This window comes from Pipistrellus hanaki, assembly GCF_964339955.1.
Source record: "Pipistrellus hanaki genome assembly, chromosome: 5".
Lineage (NCBI taxonomy): Eukaryota > Metazoa > Chordata > Mammalia > Chiroptera > Vespertilionidae > Pipistrellus > Pipistrellus hanaki.
The window spans coordinates 38462196-38479441 of NC_140507.1; the positions used below are offsets into that span (position 1 = coordinate 38462196).

Consider the following 17246-nt stretch of genomic DNA (forward strand, 5'->3'; position numbering starts at 1 on the left):
TAAAATACCACGTGGGCGCCCACATACAGTGCGATTGAAACTTCGTGGCCCATGCGCAAAAGTCGGTTTTCGGCTCTCAAAAGAAATTTCAATTGTTGTTGATATTTGTCTCTGTTGACTAATGAGTTTGCCGACCACTGACCTAAAGTAAAACAGTTTTTCTACATACAGGACCTGGGTAATTCCACAAACAAAGAGGTGTATGTACCCTAGCACTTTGCTGCTCAAAGTGTGGTCAGTCCATTGATAGTATTATGGTAATATTTAACCATTTTTCAAAATACCCTACAAATAAGTTCAAAGAAGCATAATTTTTTCACTTCTACTTCTCAAAGAGCAGGGATTGTCCAAACAATAGGGCATAGAATTTGTCAATGTAAGAAACATCCATACCTGTGTAGAGAATGTTTATGCGTTTGAGCCAAACAGACAACATATGCTGGGAACCTATACACTACTGAAATAAGAGTTTCACAGCTTCTTTTATGCATTTGAAGTAAGGAAAATTTCATGGTGGTGGGCAAAAGCCAGCAGGGATTGGATTACAAAACAGTTAACAAGATTATGTGCTCTCCCAAGGGTTAATACCCGCTTCCAGGGGTAATACTGGTGTTAACCTACAAGCACAAGAACAATGGACAGGGCTGGTTTAGTAAAACCTTTCACTAAAGAATTTTATAGGCCTCAGGCTTGATTGCCCACCATGAGGTCAGATAGAGCAGAGGTTACTTTCCACAGAAACCTTTTTTTTTTTTTTCTTCCACCCACATTATAAATGAAGTCTAAATAGTTTGCCAGGAAAGGCAGAGTATCAATCCTAACTATTGGTGGAGAGTTCTTGGGCAAGACACTTAAACATTTAAGAGAGTTCCTACTTACCTAGAAAGGTAACCTATATTTGTTTTGAAACTGTGTTCTCATAGAAAGCACAGTGGGGTTGTTTGTTTTTTGTTCGTTTGTTTTTTTGGTGTTTTTGTTTTGTCTTTTTTTTTTTTTTAACCTATTTGTATAATACAGATAAGTGAGGGGGAAAAGTTTCCCGGAGGTGCTTTTATTCTCACCTTTTTTTTATTATTGTTTAAAGTATTACACATGTCTCCTTTTTCCCTAATTGATTTCCTCCCCCCCCCCCCCCCCCCCCCCGCGCCGCTCCTGCCCCCCAGGACAAGCCCCCACCACCCCAGCGTCCTGTCCATTGGTTAGTTAATATGCATGCATACAAGCCTTCTGGTTGATCTCTTACCCTCCCTCCATGCCTTCTCACGTTATCTAAGATTGAATATATCAGTGTATTTATTGAAAGGAAGGTATGTGTGAAGGCTTTCAAACACATATTAGCATTGACCCTGTCTAGAAGGTTAGAGATAATTGAAAGTAGTAATAATCCAAGCATTTAAATCACATCTTTTATGATAAACAGGGCCCAAGGCTCTTTGACTTGGAGGTAATGTTGGTTCAGTGAAAAATTGGTCTCTTTTAAAGTCATTTTATAGGAAGTTACAAATCTCTGGGTTCCAGTTTTATCTTTCCCTTGGACTGTAGGACTTTGAAACAGACTATATCTAATGCATTCTCTGAAATCTCTCCAGCATAAAGTACACCTATTTGCACATTCGGTTTTCGCCAGCCTGAACCTAAATTGCACTGGTAATAAAAACAAAGACCTTGATGTTCTTGTGGGACTTCACTTTCCTTAGACACCAGGGGGAGGGGAAGGAGTGGGTTCAATCCTCTGATGATAATATTAGCATACTCTAAACAGGAAAAACAAGATTTATCTTTCAAAGGCTCATTTGAACAATCATGAATATCAAGTTTGTATAAGGTAATTAGGTGTTTCATAACTTCTGAGGGCCTAGAGAACTAACTCTTCCCCCCCCCCCCCCCTTTTTTTTAAATTGATTTTAGAATGGAAGGGAGAGGGAGAGACAAACATCAGTGTAAAAGAGAAACATGGATCAATTGCTTCCTGTGATGACCCCAACTGGGGATCAAACCCGAAACCTACAATAGTTATGTGCCCTGACTGGGAATCAAAACTGAAACCCTTTGTTGCATAGAACCATGCTCCAACCAACCAAGCCACACCAGACAACACCTATCTACCTTCTTTAAAAAGATAACCCTATACCTGTGCTCTAGATTCCAGTTTCCCATTACCAAACAAACAGGTTATGAGTTCAGGTTCACAAACTTGAGTAGGTCATTCTCTTCATTTTTTTTTTTTTTTTAAGATTTTTTAAAATATATTTTATTGATTTTTCACAGAGAGGAAGAGAGAGGGATAGAGAGTTAGAAACATCGATGAGAGAGAATCATCGATTAGCTGCCTCCTGCACACTCCCCACTGGGGATGTGCCCAAAATCAAGGTACATGCCCTTGACTGGAATCGAACCCAGGACCTTTCAGTCCAACGCTCTATCCACTGAGCCAAACCGGGTTCAGCTCTCTTCATTCTTTTTGACTTTCCAGTCTTTTTTCAAATAAGTAGGAAGAAACAGATTTTTAAAATTTTATTTATAGATTTTTTTTAAATTGTAGAGAGAGAGAGATTGACTTGTTCTACATTCATATATTCATTGAATGATTCCTGTGTGTGCACTGACCAGTGATCAAAGCTCCAATCTGGCATACTAGGATGACTCTCCAACCAACTGATTGGTTGGCCAGGGTCTTGATGTTCCAATCTTGAGGAGATAATTTGCCTGGTGGTCAGTGGCTGTGAACATGCATTTAAACCTTTTGAAAGGATATAATGCATCAGGGAGATTATTATAACTACTAGAGGCCTGCTGCATGAAATTCGTGCAGGGGGAGGTGTGTGTCCCTCAGCCCAGCCTGCACCCTCTCCAATCTGGGACCCCTCTCACAATCCAGGACTGTGGCTCCCAACTGCTCGCCTGCCTGCCTTGCTGATTACCCTTAACTGCTTCTGCCTGCCAGCCTGATCACCCCTAACAACTCCTCTGCCAGCCTGATTGATGCCTAACTGCTCCCCTGCCAACCTGTTTGCCCCTTACTGCCCTCCCCTGCAGGCCTGGGTCCCTCCCAACTGCCCTTCCCTGAAGGCCTGATTGCCCACAACTGCCCTCCCTTGCAGGCCTGGTCCCTCTCAATTGCCCTCCCCTGCTGGCCATCTTGTGGTGGACATCTGTCCATATGGGGGCAGGATCTTTGACCACATGGGGGCAGCCATCTTGTGTGTTGGAGTGATGGTCAATCTGCATATTAATTTTTTTTAGATAGGATAGAGCTGTGGTGCATGGGTCGGGGCCAGCTGGTTTGCCCTGAAGGGTGTCCTGGATCAGGGTGGGGGTTCCTTTGGGGCTGGGGGGTGGCCTTGGTGAGGGGCCTGTGGTGGTATGCAGGCCGGCCACACCCCCTGATGACCCAAGCGGAGACCCTAGTATCTGGGGTTTATTTATTTTGTACAATTGAAACTTTGTAGCCTGGAGCAGAGCCAATCCTTCTGCTTGCTCCATGGTGGTAGCCATTTGTTGGGATTTATGTATCTGCTATAATTGGAACTTTGTAGCCTTAAGCAGAGGCCTGGGCCGGCCAGGATGTGCAGAAAGCTTGGCTTCCTCTATTGCCAGGGGAAACCCTAGCCTCCTGCTCTTTCCAGCTCTGTGGCTGCCACTATTTCTATTTGGGTTTATGTATCTTCTATCATTGAAACTTTGTAGCCTTGAGTGGAGGCCTCCGCCGCAAGGATGGGCAGAAAGCTTGGCTACCTCCATTTCCAGGGAAACCCAAGCCTCCCTCCTGCTCTCTGTGGCTGTAGCCATCTTGGTTGGGTTTATTTGCATATTTGCTCCTGATTGGCTGGTGGACGTGGCTGGTGGTATAATAGAGTGATGGTTAATTTACATATTACTCTTTTATTAGATAGGATAAGCAGTATAATTTCCCCTGTTTAAAATGTACTTCAGCCCTAACCAGTTTGGCTCAGTGGATAGAGCGTCAGCCTGTGGACTAAATGGTCCCAGGTTCAATTCTGGTCAAGGGCAGGTACCTTGGAGAGGGAGAAGGAGAAGGAGGGAGAGAAATCTATGCTGAGAGAGAAGCATTGATCAGCTGCCTCCTGCACACCCCACATGGGGATCGAGCTTGCAACCCAGGCATGTGCCCTGACTAGGAATCAAACAATGACCCCCTGGTTCATAGGTTGACACTCAACCACTAAGCCATGCCAGTGGGCAGAAGTCACCTTTTTAATATATTTTTAATATATTCTTTTATTGTTTTTTTTTACAGAGAGGAAGAGAGAGGGACAGAGAGAAACATCGATGAGAGAGAATCATCGACCAGCTGCCTCCTGCACACCTCCTACTGGGGATGTGCCCGCAACCAATGTACATGCCCTTGACCGGAATCGAACCCGGGACCCTTCAGTCCACTGAGCCAAACCGGTTTTGGCTGAAGTCATCTTTTTAAACAAAGTGGCTTGCTCCAGAGTTTTAGCTTCCCCACAGATGTTAATGTCACTGCAGCAGAATGTACTAACCACAGCTGAGACATCTCTTTGCTCAGTTAAAAGATAGTCAAGGTTTATCCTATTACCAAGAACAACTGTGGCCACAGAGTCTAAGGGTCAATATTTTTTTTTTTTTTATTCTTTATTTTTTTAAAATTTATTGACTAAGGTATTACATGTGTTTTTATCCCCCATTATTTCCCCCCATCTCCCCCACTCATGCCTTCACCGCCGTTGTTTGTGTCCATTGGTTAGGCTTATTTGCATGCACACAAGTCCTTTGGTTGATCTCCCCTCCTTACCCCCACCCTCCCCAACCTTCCTTCTGAAGTTGGAGGGTCTGATTGATGTTCCTCTGTCTCTGGATTTGTTTTTGTTCAGTAGTTTATATTGTTCATTATAAGGATCAATATCTTCAATAGTTAAGGAGAGGTTCCTGGTCATGACCTCATTTACATTTATTCCTAAATAGGGAAGTAGGGGCCTGCCAAGGAAGCCATTTCTAAATCATGAATGCCTCCTTTCTAACTCAAGATGTAAATCCAAAAGAGTTGACTTATGAAGTGCCCTACTTCCTTTGTGAGAAGTTAGGGGCAGTTAGAGAACCCAAGAGACATTGCCTGGTTATCTACCAACCACATAGGTATTCAGAGACCCAAGCAGAATAATAATCACCACAGACAAAGACAAATCCTGCTAGAGCACAAACCACTTCCACCTAAGTGGCACTTTTATTCGAAGGGATTGTTACACTTGCCCATTTAAGCCAGAGGTCACATTTTTAGCACATATGCTAAGTTTTGTAGCCTGAAATAAAAAGTTGTCCTAAATTCTAGAGATTTAACTTCCGCCACCCCCTACCCCGCTTTAGTAATGGCCTGGAGATACTTACTGGTGATGGTGCTCTCTTTCTAGGCAAACGTCACAGTAAAAAGAAGAGTTTCATGTTTAGCTAAAGTAGGAAGTCTTAAGCAGCATCTTGTGTGGCAGTAGTCTACATTGATGTGAGCTCCTTCTCTTCTTTGTCAATTTGAGTTAAAGGTGTCCAGCGTCTGCACAAGATCAGATGTCAGGAAAGTTTTCTTCAGTTGTGGATATTTTAAATATTTGTTTAAATATTTATTTAAATTATTTAAAAGCCCTTAAGTTTGGCTACCATCTGGGTAGTGAGGAGGACCTGGTATGGTTGCTTCCAAAGAGACTCGGGGCATTTTTTTCCTTTTAATTGAGGAAGAAGGAGAAGGGGAGGGAGCAAGGGGAGGGGACGATTGAGAGAGAGATTTATTCCACTCATTTATGCATTCACTGGTTGATTATTGTATGTGCCCTGACAGGAATCAAAGGGCCAGTGCCTTAACTATGAATCTCAGTTTGACCTATGACCAAAAGGTGAAGGATTCATGGAGAGATTTGTCTGCAACCTGTAGGAGTTTTGTTTTAAAAGGCAACTGCCTAATAGTCTCTTCAGAGTGGAAAAATAGATTAGAAGGAGAATTACTAAAATGTGAGTACTCAGGTGAAAAAGGATGGGGGAGAAGAGGGAGAAACGTTTATCCTATCATCTTTTGTTTTAGGTACCTCAAATCTTTAAATTTTCATTAGCCTTTTCTAATGATTTTTTTCATAAATCTATTTTGGAATCCTGAGGCCTTTTGCATGCCAATTAATGCAGGCATTCATTTCTGTTTGTTCAACTTTGCCCAAGTGCAGTTCATAAATGAGCCATCTGTTTAACTGGAATGTTCCAATAATGACCATCTTGATTCTAGATTATTAGTAAAAATATTTTTTGTCTTTCTAGATATATGCAGATCTGGCATTATATTGTACAATAGCTCTTTTCTTTTTTTAATATATTTTATTGATTTTTTACAGAGAGGGAGAGAGAGAGTTAGAAACATCAATGAGAGAGAGTCATTGACCAGTTGCCTCTTGCACGCCCCCTACTGAGAATGTGCCCGAAACCAAGGTACATGCCCTTGACCGGAATCGAACCACAGGCCGACGCTCTATCCACTGAGCCAAACCGGTTTCGGCTATACAATAGCTCATAAACATAAAACAAGCTGGTGTGCTGGAAGGTGGCATGCTCAACTCTTTGGATATAAAGAAACTAATTTTTTTTTAATATATATTTTATTGATTTTTTTTTACAGAGAGGAAGAGAGAGGGATAGAGAGTTAGAAACATCAATGAGAAACAAACATCAGCTGCCTCTTGCACAACCCCTCCTGGGGATGTGCCCGGAACCAAGGTACATGCCCTTGACCAGAATCGAGCCCATAACCTTCCAGTCCGCAGGCCAACGCTCTATCCACTGAGCCAAACCGGTTCGGCGAGAAACTAATTTCTTTAGCTAGGCCTTTGGATTTCCTGGAGCCAAACTAATACCCTGTTTCCCCGAAAATAAGACAGTGTCTTATATTAATTTTTGCTCCCAAAGATGCACTAGGTCTTATTTTCAGGGGATGTCTTACTTTTCCAAGAAGAAGAATACGGTACACATTTATTGTTAAATGAAAATAAAGGAAGTTTATTACTTGTATATGGTACGGTAGTACGGTAGTTGTCAACACAAACCAGACAAACTGAATCCTACAGTATCAAGAATTTACTCATTTATTCAATGACAATCATGTCATCATCTTCTGAAACATCATCATAACAATCCAATTCCTGAATTTCCTGGTGAATTTCTTGTGACTCCATTTCTTTCAGAATCAGTGGACCAAATCTCTCATGTTTGGCCTAGGGGGGCCTTATTTTTGGGGGATGCCTTATATTTCACTCAGAAGGAAACCTGTAAGTAGGTCTTATTTTCGGGGAAACACGGTACCTAAGACCTATCATGGGAGTGTTCTTGAGGTAAAGAGAGCTCTAACAACCTTTACATGCTCAACCTATGCTCACCAGTGTTTGCATTTTTTTTTTTTTTTTAATTTCCGAGATCCCCCTTTAGCAACTAACCTTATTTACAAGAAATTTTTATTTCTCTGAGGCCTCCCACTGGACTACATCTGATCACGAAACCAGTCCAGTTTATAAGTTGGACTCAATCTAAAGCCAGGTGGCAACTGTTAGGGTCACTGAAGGAGCGATGCAGGAGGCTGATGTGGTAAGGGATTATAAATTTATTAGGTCATCTGGATACCAGATGGGCTGAGCCCCCAAATGGCGCCAGCACCCAAGGACAGGCAGTCGGAGATTTTAAAGGACTCTAGGATGGTTTTCCTGGGTGGAGCATTCTTTGGGCAGGTGTGAATCCAAACAAGGTCCTGAGGGGAAGGATGATGGTCTTAGCAAGTGGAATGTGGTCTTATCGAAATGGAATTTGGTCTAAGGAAAGGGATTGTCAGTGGTGAAGTGACTTAAAGGTCAGTTCCCAAGAGGAGGTGTGATTCAATTATCTGATCAAACCTAACTAATTACCAACAATTCTCAACATGGAAGATGGTGTACTAGCCTTTAATCTAAACACAACAAAACAGACAAACGTGAACTTTAACAAACCAGCAGTAACCAAAGAAATGTTACTATGGACTGACTAATAGAAGGCTGTGCACACGATCAGCATTTCCCAGTGTGGATTACACCAGCCGAACTCTGTGAATAGGGACTGCAGACTAGAACTGGGGAAAGGACTAAACCAGCAAACCCCAGTCAATGGGAACTACAAACTGGAATGGGCAAAGGACTAAACCAGTAACCTCCAGTGAATGAGGGCTTCAGACTGGCACTGGGAGAAAGGAATTTCAAACAACTGGGGAACTAAACTGGGAGCTCAAACTGACCTCCTAATCTTAGATCAAGAGCTCAGTGCAAACAGCAGGAATTCAGAACACCAATGGCCCTCAGAAACAGCAAGACAAGAGAATTCAAAGAAGTTCTTGGGCACCACACATGTTTTTTGCTGCCCCCAAATGCTATCAGAACTTTCCTTCAAATCCCACCATTGCTGTCACCAAATCTGTTGAACAAAAATTCAATCAAGCAAATTTAAAGATCTAATTGTGTTGAAAAAGGTGGGGTCTTTCGGGAGCAGATTTCCTCACTAATGTAGGTAAACCAGATGGCTTAAGGTCACATTCCTGGGAGGGGCTGAAAACAATTAAATTTACTTTTGTTGTGAGGTGGGGGTGGGGCAAGTGCTACCACCTTGTTTGTATTTTTTTTTTTTTTTTACCTTGTTTGTTTCTAACAATTGGGAAAAGAGAAGAAAATCTGGTTAAAGGATGCCGCTTTCTCACAGTCCTATTTTTTAAAAATATGTTTTATTGATTTTTTTACATAGAGGAAGGGAGGACAGAGAGTCAGAAACATCGATGAGAGAGAAACATTGATCAACTGCCTCTTGCACACTCCCTTCTGGGTATGTGCGTGCAACCAAGGTACATGCCCTTGACTGGAATTGAACCAGAGACCCTTCAGTCTGCAGGCCAATGCCCTATCCACTGAGCCAAACCAGTCAGAGTTCTCACAGTCCTACTGATTCCTGGCTATCTCATTCCCATTTCCTTGATGACAGTGTTTTAAACCAAATAACTTGTTTCTCCAGGCTAAACGATGACCCTATCCAAGGGAAATAATCCATAGGATGGATAATAACTTGTGGGTAATAAGAACTATGACTTAGGCCTCTAATCACCTGCAGATACTTCCCACTGCCTGAACCCATGGAAGATACAAAGGAGGGTCAGGGATCTATTACAATCTAACAGGTCACCCTTCTCTGACACAAATGGAGGGAAACGGTGGAGAGCAGATATGGAGGAGCAAATAGAAGACTGGTGAGGTTGTTTTCGAGAAGCAGCTGTCTGTGTTTAAAAGACCGACAAGTAGCCAAATTCCTTGACTGGCATTATAGGCATTGCCCTAGATCCCAAACACCTACTGCTGAGCTCTTTATAGACAGACCCCTTGGGAACATATTTACCCTCCAGTTTGTCTCCCTCTCCAAGCACAACTATTTCCTCCTGTGTTTCTTCAACCTTTATGTTTTTCACTTTAATAATAAAGAGGAAAACTACTGTTAAAGTGAAAAACCACAGTCTCAAAATGGTGTCACTTTTGCTAAAAGTGAAAAACCACAGTCTCAAAATGGTGTCACTTTTGCTAAAATCTCATGATACCAAGCCTAGATTAAATATTTGATCTGCCCCGCTGTGTTGCTCAGTGGTTAAGAATAGAGCATAAACCAGGAGGTCACGGTTCAATTCCTGGTCAGGGTATATGCCCAGGTTGTGGGCTCAATCCCCATGTGGGGCATGCAGGAGGCAGCCTATCCATGATCTCTCATCGTTGATGTTTCTATTTCTCCTTCTCCCGTCCTCTCTGAAATCAACAAAAACATATTTTTAAAAAATCTGATCTACTTGCAGTTTCAAACTGGACCAGAAACACAATCTTAGTCAACCTGTTTGGAATTTTCTGGTCAATTCCTATGAGGTAATCTCCATAGAAGGAAAAGGCAATCTGCATGATAAAAACCCTCCTTTAAAAATGATGGCCTGGCCCATTTTTTTTGTTAACCCATTCCTTCCCACCCCCCCTCCCCCAGACATGCCCGCCGGGCCCACATAACATTTTTCTCAACTGAATCAACCTTAAACTAAGGTGACCAGACCTCCCGCTTTGGGCTGGACAGCCACGATTTCTAACAATTTGTCCCGCGTCCTGCGGCGTTTTAAAAAATCTTTCCGATGTTTGGAAAGATTGTTAAAAAGCGGGATGTCTGGTCACCTTACCTTTTGGGAAACGCTTAAACCCATATATGTAGCCATGCACCTCCTAACAATGTTTCTGTGAATGACATAAGATTATAATGGAACTGAAACATTCCTATCACCCAGCGATCTCGTAGCCATCATAATGCCATAGTGCAACACATTTCGTGTTTGTTGTCACGCTGGTGTAAACAAACCCACTGCACTGCCAGTAGCAGATACAATTATGTATGTAAGACATAATACTTGATAATAAATGACGATATTACCGGTTTATGTATTTACTATATTGTACTTTATTTAGAGTGTATTCTTAACAATACACACTATACCATACAGCTTAGGTGTGTAAGCACACTCTATGATGTTCATAAAATGAAGAAATTGCTAATGACACGTTTCTCATATGTCTCCATCGCTAAGCAGCGATAGTTAAATAGCTACAGGTAAAATATAATTGTGTTCTCTGAGCCTCATCAAGTGTGAATGTGTTGATAGGCTTTTGGAAAAAAAGTCAGGCATTAACTAGCAGGACTCCTAAAGGCTGATTAGGAGGAGAAGCAGCTGGTTTCTAGTTAAAAACACAAAAGCTTCACCAATAAAGGGGCTAGTAGAGGGCACCCCTCTGGTACTGTGGGTGCAAATAACATCCCTCTTGAACTAGAAACGGATTTAGGAGATTGCTTAGGTCAGATAAATTGGGCACTAGTTATACATGAAAGGCTTTATTTATAGCTGTTGTAATATTCGCATAGGCATAGCTAATTAGCTTTACGAAGTGCGACTCCGGCAGGTGCAAATCGTCTGTCTAGTTTGACAGCCCGAGAGCGGAGCCCATTTCCAGCAACCTCGCACCCCGAACGTGAACGTTCTTAACTCAGGAATGCACTTCACGTGAAACCAATGTCATCGCTCGTTGATTTCAGTGGAAATTAGGAAGGTCTTGCCGGATTTTTAAAAATCAAAACGTGTCCTGGGAGAAAACATTTGGGACAGCATTAAGTTTGTAAGTGTTTTTAAGAAAAGATACTTTGTTTCCACTCAAGAGCCCTTTCCATTTTGTGGGTTGGACTTGGGGCGGGGAAGCGCACTAAGCTAACCGCCTGGGCAAAGGTTTCCCAGCGCCTACAGATGGTAGGTACAGTTTTCATTTCGGACGAGGCTTACGATTGCCGGTGGCCGCGGTGCCCCAAGCGCCGGGGAGGCCAGGGGTCGGGGCACTTGTTCTCACGTTGGCGGGGAGGAGATTCCCGTCGGGACAGCGCGGCCGGGTCCGGGGCACCTGCCCATTGGGGAGCGGCCCAAGCTGGGCGCCCGAGACCCCCGGGCCCGGCCGCGGGACGGCTCCGCCTCAGCGCCGGGTCCCACGTGCGCCGCCCAGCACGCCCCGCCCAGCCGCCGGCCGGCGACCCGGTCCGCCCCGCCCCGAGTCACAGAGGCCCGGTGCGCGCCCCGCCCAGGCGCCCGCAGCCCGGGCGGCCCCAGCCCCGGAGCCGGGAGTCGCCCAGTTCGCCCTCCCTCCCCCTCGGCGGGCCGCTGGGGCGGGACCGGCCCTCGGGGCGGGCACGTCCGTCAGCCTCCGCGGGCGGGCGGCGGCCGGGCGAGGGCCGCGGCCGGCGAGTAGCCACGTCACGCTCCCCCGAAGCCCCGCCCCCGCCGGCCCCTCGGCCCGCCCCCTCACGCCCCGCGAGCAGTTACCGGCTGTTGGGGCGCGTGCCGCCCGCACTCCGCTAGAGGTCCTCGGGCGGCGGCTGCCGTGCTCCTCGCTGCCTGCGCCAGGTGACGGCCGGCGGCTCGCGGCTCCTCGCGGCCGCGGCGCCCGGCGCGGGTTGGCTGGCTCGGGCGTGCGTCGCTGAGGCGGCCGGAGCCAACGGGCGGTTAGCGCTCCGTTCGACGCGGGGAGGGGCGGCACCCCGGGCGCTGCACGGCCTCGGCCGACGCGGGCGGCGGTGGCGGCGGCGACGGCGGCCGGGTTCTCGGGCTCTGTGCCCCAGGCCGGAGCCAGTGGGTGCCCCGGCGGAGAGACGGGCAGCCGGCCTCCCTGGCCCCGGCCTCCCTGGCCCCGGGCCTCCCGCGGCTGGGGCGGCTGGGGCAAGGGGACCATGTCCGCTCGCGCCCCGGTGCCCGCGGCTCACTCTCGGGAAGAGTCGCCCGCCGCGGCGGCGGCTGCTGAGAAGGAGTCGCTGTCGCCCGGGCTGAGCCGGCAGACCGAGCCGCTGCCCCCGCCCGAACAGGAGGGCAAGCAGGCGGCGAAGGAGGAGAGGGCCGTCCCCGCCGCCGCCACCACCGCCACAGCCGCCGCCGCCGCCACCGCCACCAGCGCGGGGGCGCGGGGAGAGCCGTCGCCGGCGCCGGTGCTGGGCCACAGCGTGCCTCAGGCGGCCGTGCCCGTGAGGCCGCTGGCGCTGCACCTGGCGCACCGGGCGCGCGGGCCGGGGGGCCCCTTCGGCGGAGAGCCGCTGCCGCCGCCGCCGCCGCCGCCGCCGCCGCGGGACCCGCCGGCCGAGGACGCCCGGGAGGAGGAGGAGGAGGTGACGGCCGGCCCCGAAGGAAAGCTGCCTCTGCCGCCGCCGCCGCCGCCGCTGCCGCCGAAGGAGAACCCTTGGACCAAGAAGCCGCCTCAGCACCTGTCCCCGACCGGGTCGGAGCCGCCGCCGCCCCCGCTGGAATCCCTGGAAGCAGGTGGGCGGCCCCCGCGGTGGGCGCCGGTGTGTGTGTGTGTGTGTGTGTGTGTTTGGGTGGGGGGTGAGGGGGGGCTGCTCGCGTAGCGACCGGGGCGGGCGGGGGAGGGGCAGGCCGCCTCTGGCTGTCAGTCCGAGGTGTTCCGTGCCAAGGTGTCTGTCATTCACCCGGCCCATTTACATAAATGGACATCTGGACGCGGGCGGCTGCGGGAGGTGGGACCGCGGCTCCTCCCGGGCCGGCGAGGGAGCCGGGAGCCGCGGGGCGGGCGGGCGCGGCCCCGCTGGCTTTGCTGTCCCCACGTGCGAAGGGACTCGGTCGGGAAGGCTGAGTTCAGGTGTAGCTACTGCAGGTCGTTCGCCCTACAGGGAAGTTCTCGTGGGCGTTTTTTTTTTTTTAAACAAGCTGTGGAGCAGAAGGGGGTTTGTACGTGGAAGCACGGCTGTGTTTTATTTTTTATTATGAAATAGTGGGTGAGCTGGAAATTGTCAATGTTTTCAAAACAACTACGTAGTCGGGTGCAAAAATGAGTCTCTGGTTGGTACTGAACATGTTTTTGAGTTATGATTGGGTGGGAAATAAAAGTAGGATAGTTGACTACGAGGGCGGATCGCCCAGTAGGGAAATGGTAGTCTTCTAACATTCATACCCCTCCTGAGAGGGAATTAGGTTATGTCACTGCCCTTGAATGCAGACCAGGTGGCCTTGGGTACTTTACTTGGATTTCAGCAACTGCATTTTTGTTTGAAAGTTTAAATGGAAATAGTAAAAACCAAGACAAAAAAACACAAACCTTTGTAAATTAAGTTGTAAATCAACTGAACTTTTATTTATTTATTCAGAACTTAAAAAAAAATTTTTTTTATTGATTAAGGTATTACACATGAGTCCTCATCCCTCCATGATCAGTTGAACATAGACATTACAGATCTTCACTTTTTCTTAAAATTAAAGGGTAGCCGTAGGATAGGGAAATACAGGGCATGTTTATAGATCTGTGGAGATCAGTTGAAATAAATGGTATGGTGTAAATGTAAGGTAATTATTGTAGACATGCATTATAGTATTGTAGATATAAAGTATTTCTTCAGAGGAACTACTACAGTTAATTGATTTCTGTAGCTTTTGCACAGTGTAATGTTCATCATCATTAATTTGTGACTTGGAGAAAAACTACTTAATATTTTGTTTTAAATTTAATATTATCATTCTTTATAGTTGCAAAAATCTACTATTACTAACTGAAGAGAGCAAAAATCTTAAAGTAAAAGTAAAATGTCCATAAAATTAGCTAAGAGAAAAAAGCCCTAGTTAATCTTAATGGTTATTTCATCTCCCTACTTACTAGACTTACCAGTTATACATTTTACTCAGTGAACTATCAGAAAACCCAAATTCTTTGTTGGCTATGAAATCATTTTGACAGTTTTTTTTTTTTTTTAACCATTAAGGTAAGACTCAGGAGTTTTAATTGAAAATGACCATGTGAAAAGTAGTTAACAGTTTAGTATAATAAATTAACCTACAGGTGCTTTCATTGGGTATCTCAATCCTTGTTGGGGATTAAGAACAAGCTGATGCTTGTTGTATAGTGTGGTTCATGAGAATTTTAATTTTGTGGGTGTGTTTCTATAGGCAACTCTTTTTCTTGGAATCTATTCTCTTCCTGTAGAAGTTATATTCTCCAAACTTGGAGTAGCTTCGTAATTTATTTCTCTAATCCTGTTTCTACACTGTCCTACCACAATTTTTATTTGTAGTAGAAGAATACTTAGGTAATTTAAATAAGAGAATGGTGTAGAAATGCACTGTATGAAAGACAGGGTTTTAGACTAGATGTTGTTACTACCTAGCTAAACTTTTGGCAAGATTTCTGGGCCTTCTAAATGAATGAACTGAATATATTAATCTCTTCTAGTTTCTAATACCAGAGTGCCATCTATATATAACTTTACAGTCTTGGCTTCCTAAGCAGATTTGCAACTTCAAGAATAATAAAATAGCTGCAGAGGACCTTTAGTGTCCAGAGTAGGTGAAAACTAAGGAGTGTTAAATTAACACAACAATCTATTAATATGACTGTAGGATATTAGTTTTACTGGGATAACAAACTTAAACCCTATCTGTCATGTCCAAACCTGGATTTACAGTCACTCTCTTGATGAGGTACAAGTATTCCATCCCAACATACTGCAAGAAATTTTATTACCAGAGATAGACAGAAACATTATAACAAATGTAGGGGAGTATTTCAGGATTGTTAATTATGAATTTTCTCTGATAGGAACTGCAGGTAAAGGATTATTGTTCTTTCAGTTCTCCCAAGACACTTCTATTTTGGGGATTGTTCTGGCCTGTATATTGCTGTTTCTGGTAATACAGATAAATCCCTCTTTTCAACCAAAGCCTGAGCCAACCAGAAGTACTCTAGTGCATAGGTCAATGCTCAACCCCTGAACCACGCTGGCTGGGGAAATGGTATATACTATATTTTAAGTACTATACATTGTTGCCAACAGCTTGAGAGAAATGTTAATTTCTGTATTGGCATTTTTTTTTAAAGTGTGTGTGTGTGTGTGTGTGTATATATATATATATATATATATATATATATATATATATTATTGATTTTAGAGAGGAAGAGAGAAACATCAATGATGAGAATCATTGATCAACTGCCCCCCACACGCCCCCTATTGGGGATTGAGCCTGAAATCCAGGCATGTGCCCTTGGCCAGAATAAACCCTGGTACCCTTCAGTCCGAAGGCCCATGCTCTATCCACTGAACCAAACCAACCAGGGCTTTTAATATATATATATATATATATTTATTGATTTTTTATTTTTTTTCAGAGAGGAAGGGAGAGGGATAGAGAGCTAGAAACATTGAGAGAGAGAAACATCAATCAGCTGCCTCCTGCACCCCCCCCCCCCCCACTAGGGATGTGCCTGCAACCAAGGCAAATGCCCTTGACCGTCTTCGAACCCAGGACCCTTCAGTCCCCAGGCTGACACTATCCAATGAACCAAAATGGCCAGGTTAATACTTGGCATTCTCCCCCCCCCACCCCCACCCCCCCTCAGTATGATAGGGAAAAAATGTTGTTTTAGTGCACTTATTAGTGCATTTGAGTACCATTTCATGTTTGACCATTTGTATTTCTTTTAGGATCACTCAGTTTCTTTTTGTTGTTATTAATTCTCACCTGAGGATATTTTTCCATTGATCTTTAGAGAGAGAGGGAAAAACAGAAACATTGATGTGTGAGAAACACATTGATTGGTTGTGGAGGATCCTGCAACCAAGGTTTGTGCCCTTGATTGGAATTGAACCTGGATTCTTTGGTCCACAGACCAATGCTCTATCTACTGAGCCAAACTGGCTAGGGCTTTTAAGCTCATGATCATCCTTTCAACAATAAAAAGATTGGGTTGATGAGGTGGTCTAAGTTAGCAACTCAAAGGACTTCCTGATGTTGAACTTGGAAGTGGAGGGATGGTGTTCACACATTTCACAAGTGCAGTTCTCTCCCCTCTACACTCTCCCTTTTCTATCATTGGTAGCTTTTCCCTGTAAAGTTGACAGCATGAGGGAGCAGTTGTGGATAGCTAGCTTTTAAAGGGAAAAAGTGCTGGCTTTGAAAGTTCAATTCTTTTTTCTAAACTTCTTAATCAGGAAACTTGTTTCTAAGAGAGAAATTGGGATGTTGTAACAGGAATGTTTTAGGAAAGTCTTCCTCTTGGAAAAGTAAGCTAACTCAAAGGACCATTTAGTAACCAGTGTTAAGAAATCACTATCCTAGAATATCCAACCACATTGTCCAACACAATTTATCACATCCTCAGTGATGAGATTAAATTATGGTAAGGAAAAAATGCATATGAACATCCCAATTACAATGTATACATAAAGATACTCCATTAATAAACTGTCAGCATTATAAATTCCACTGTTAAATGTAAAAATTTCCCCATTATAGAGGAATTAAAGTTGAAAGATTAAAGTTTAAACAAAAATCCAAAATTTTTGGATCCAAAAGAATAGACTAAAATAAAAATCATTTTTTGTGTGAAGAAATAAAGTTCAAGATTGTTCCTCCCCAACTTCTTTTAGCTAGAGATTGTAATCAGTGTCTGGATAGAGTATGTGGTAATACTGAGTTTTAAATCAATAGAAAAATAAACTCTGTCACATTCAAATATTTTTTCATATATATATGTGTGTGTGTGTGTGTGTATATATAATAATTATTATTATTATTTTATTTTATTTTTTTCCAGAGAGGAAGGAAGAGAGAAAAGCATCAATGATAAGAGAGAATCATTGATCTGCTGCCTCCTGCACATCCCCTACTGGGGATC

The 17246-nt window shown here is 44.7% G+C and overlaps 1 protein-coding gene across 18 annotated transcripts in view; it reads left to right on the forward strand.

The window, feature by feature from the left end:
• The first annotated feature begins 11830 nt into the window (after positions 1–11830).
• LARP1B (La ribonucleoprotein 1B) overlaps positions 11831–17246 on the forward strand; it is a 79425-nt gene continuing 74009 nt past the window's right edge. For 8 of the 18 annotated variants that reach the window (XR_014795077.1, XR_014795078.1, XR_014795079.1 and 5 more), the window contains exon 1: positions 11879–12883. Coding sequence is in view for 13 of the 18 variants with exons in the window: in XM_084884584.1 (XP_084740710.1) it covers positions 12304–12883 (580 nt within the window). In the remaining 5 variants the exon portion in view is untranslated. Of the gene's footprint in view, positions 12884–17246 lie in introns of all 18 variants that reach the window. The other 10 variants (XM_084884579.1, XM_084884585.1, XM_084884586.1 and 7 more) reach the window with 7 other exon arrangements.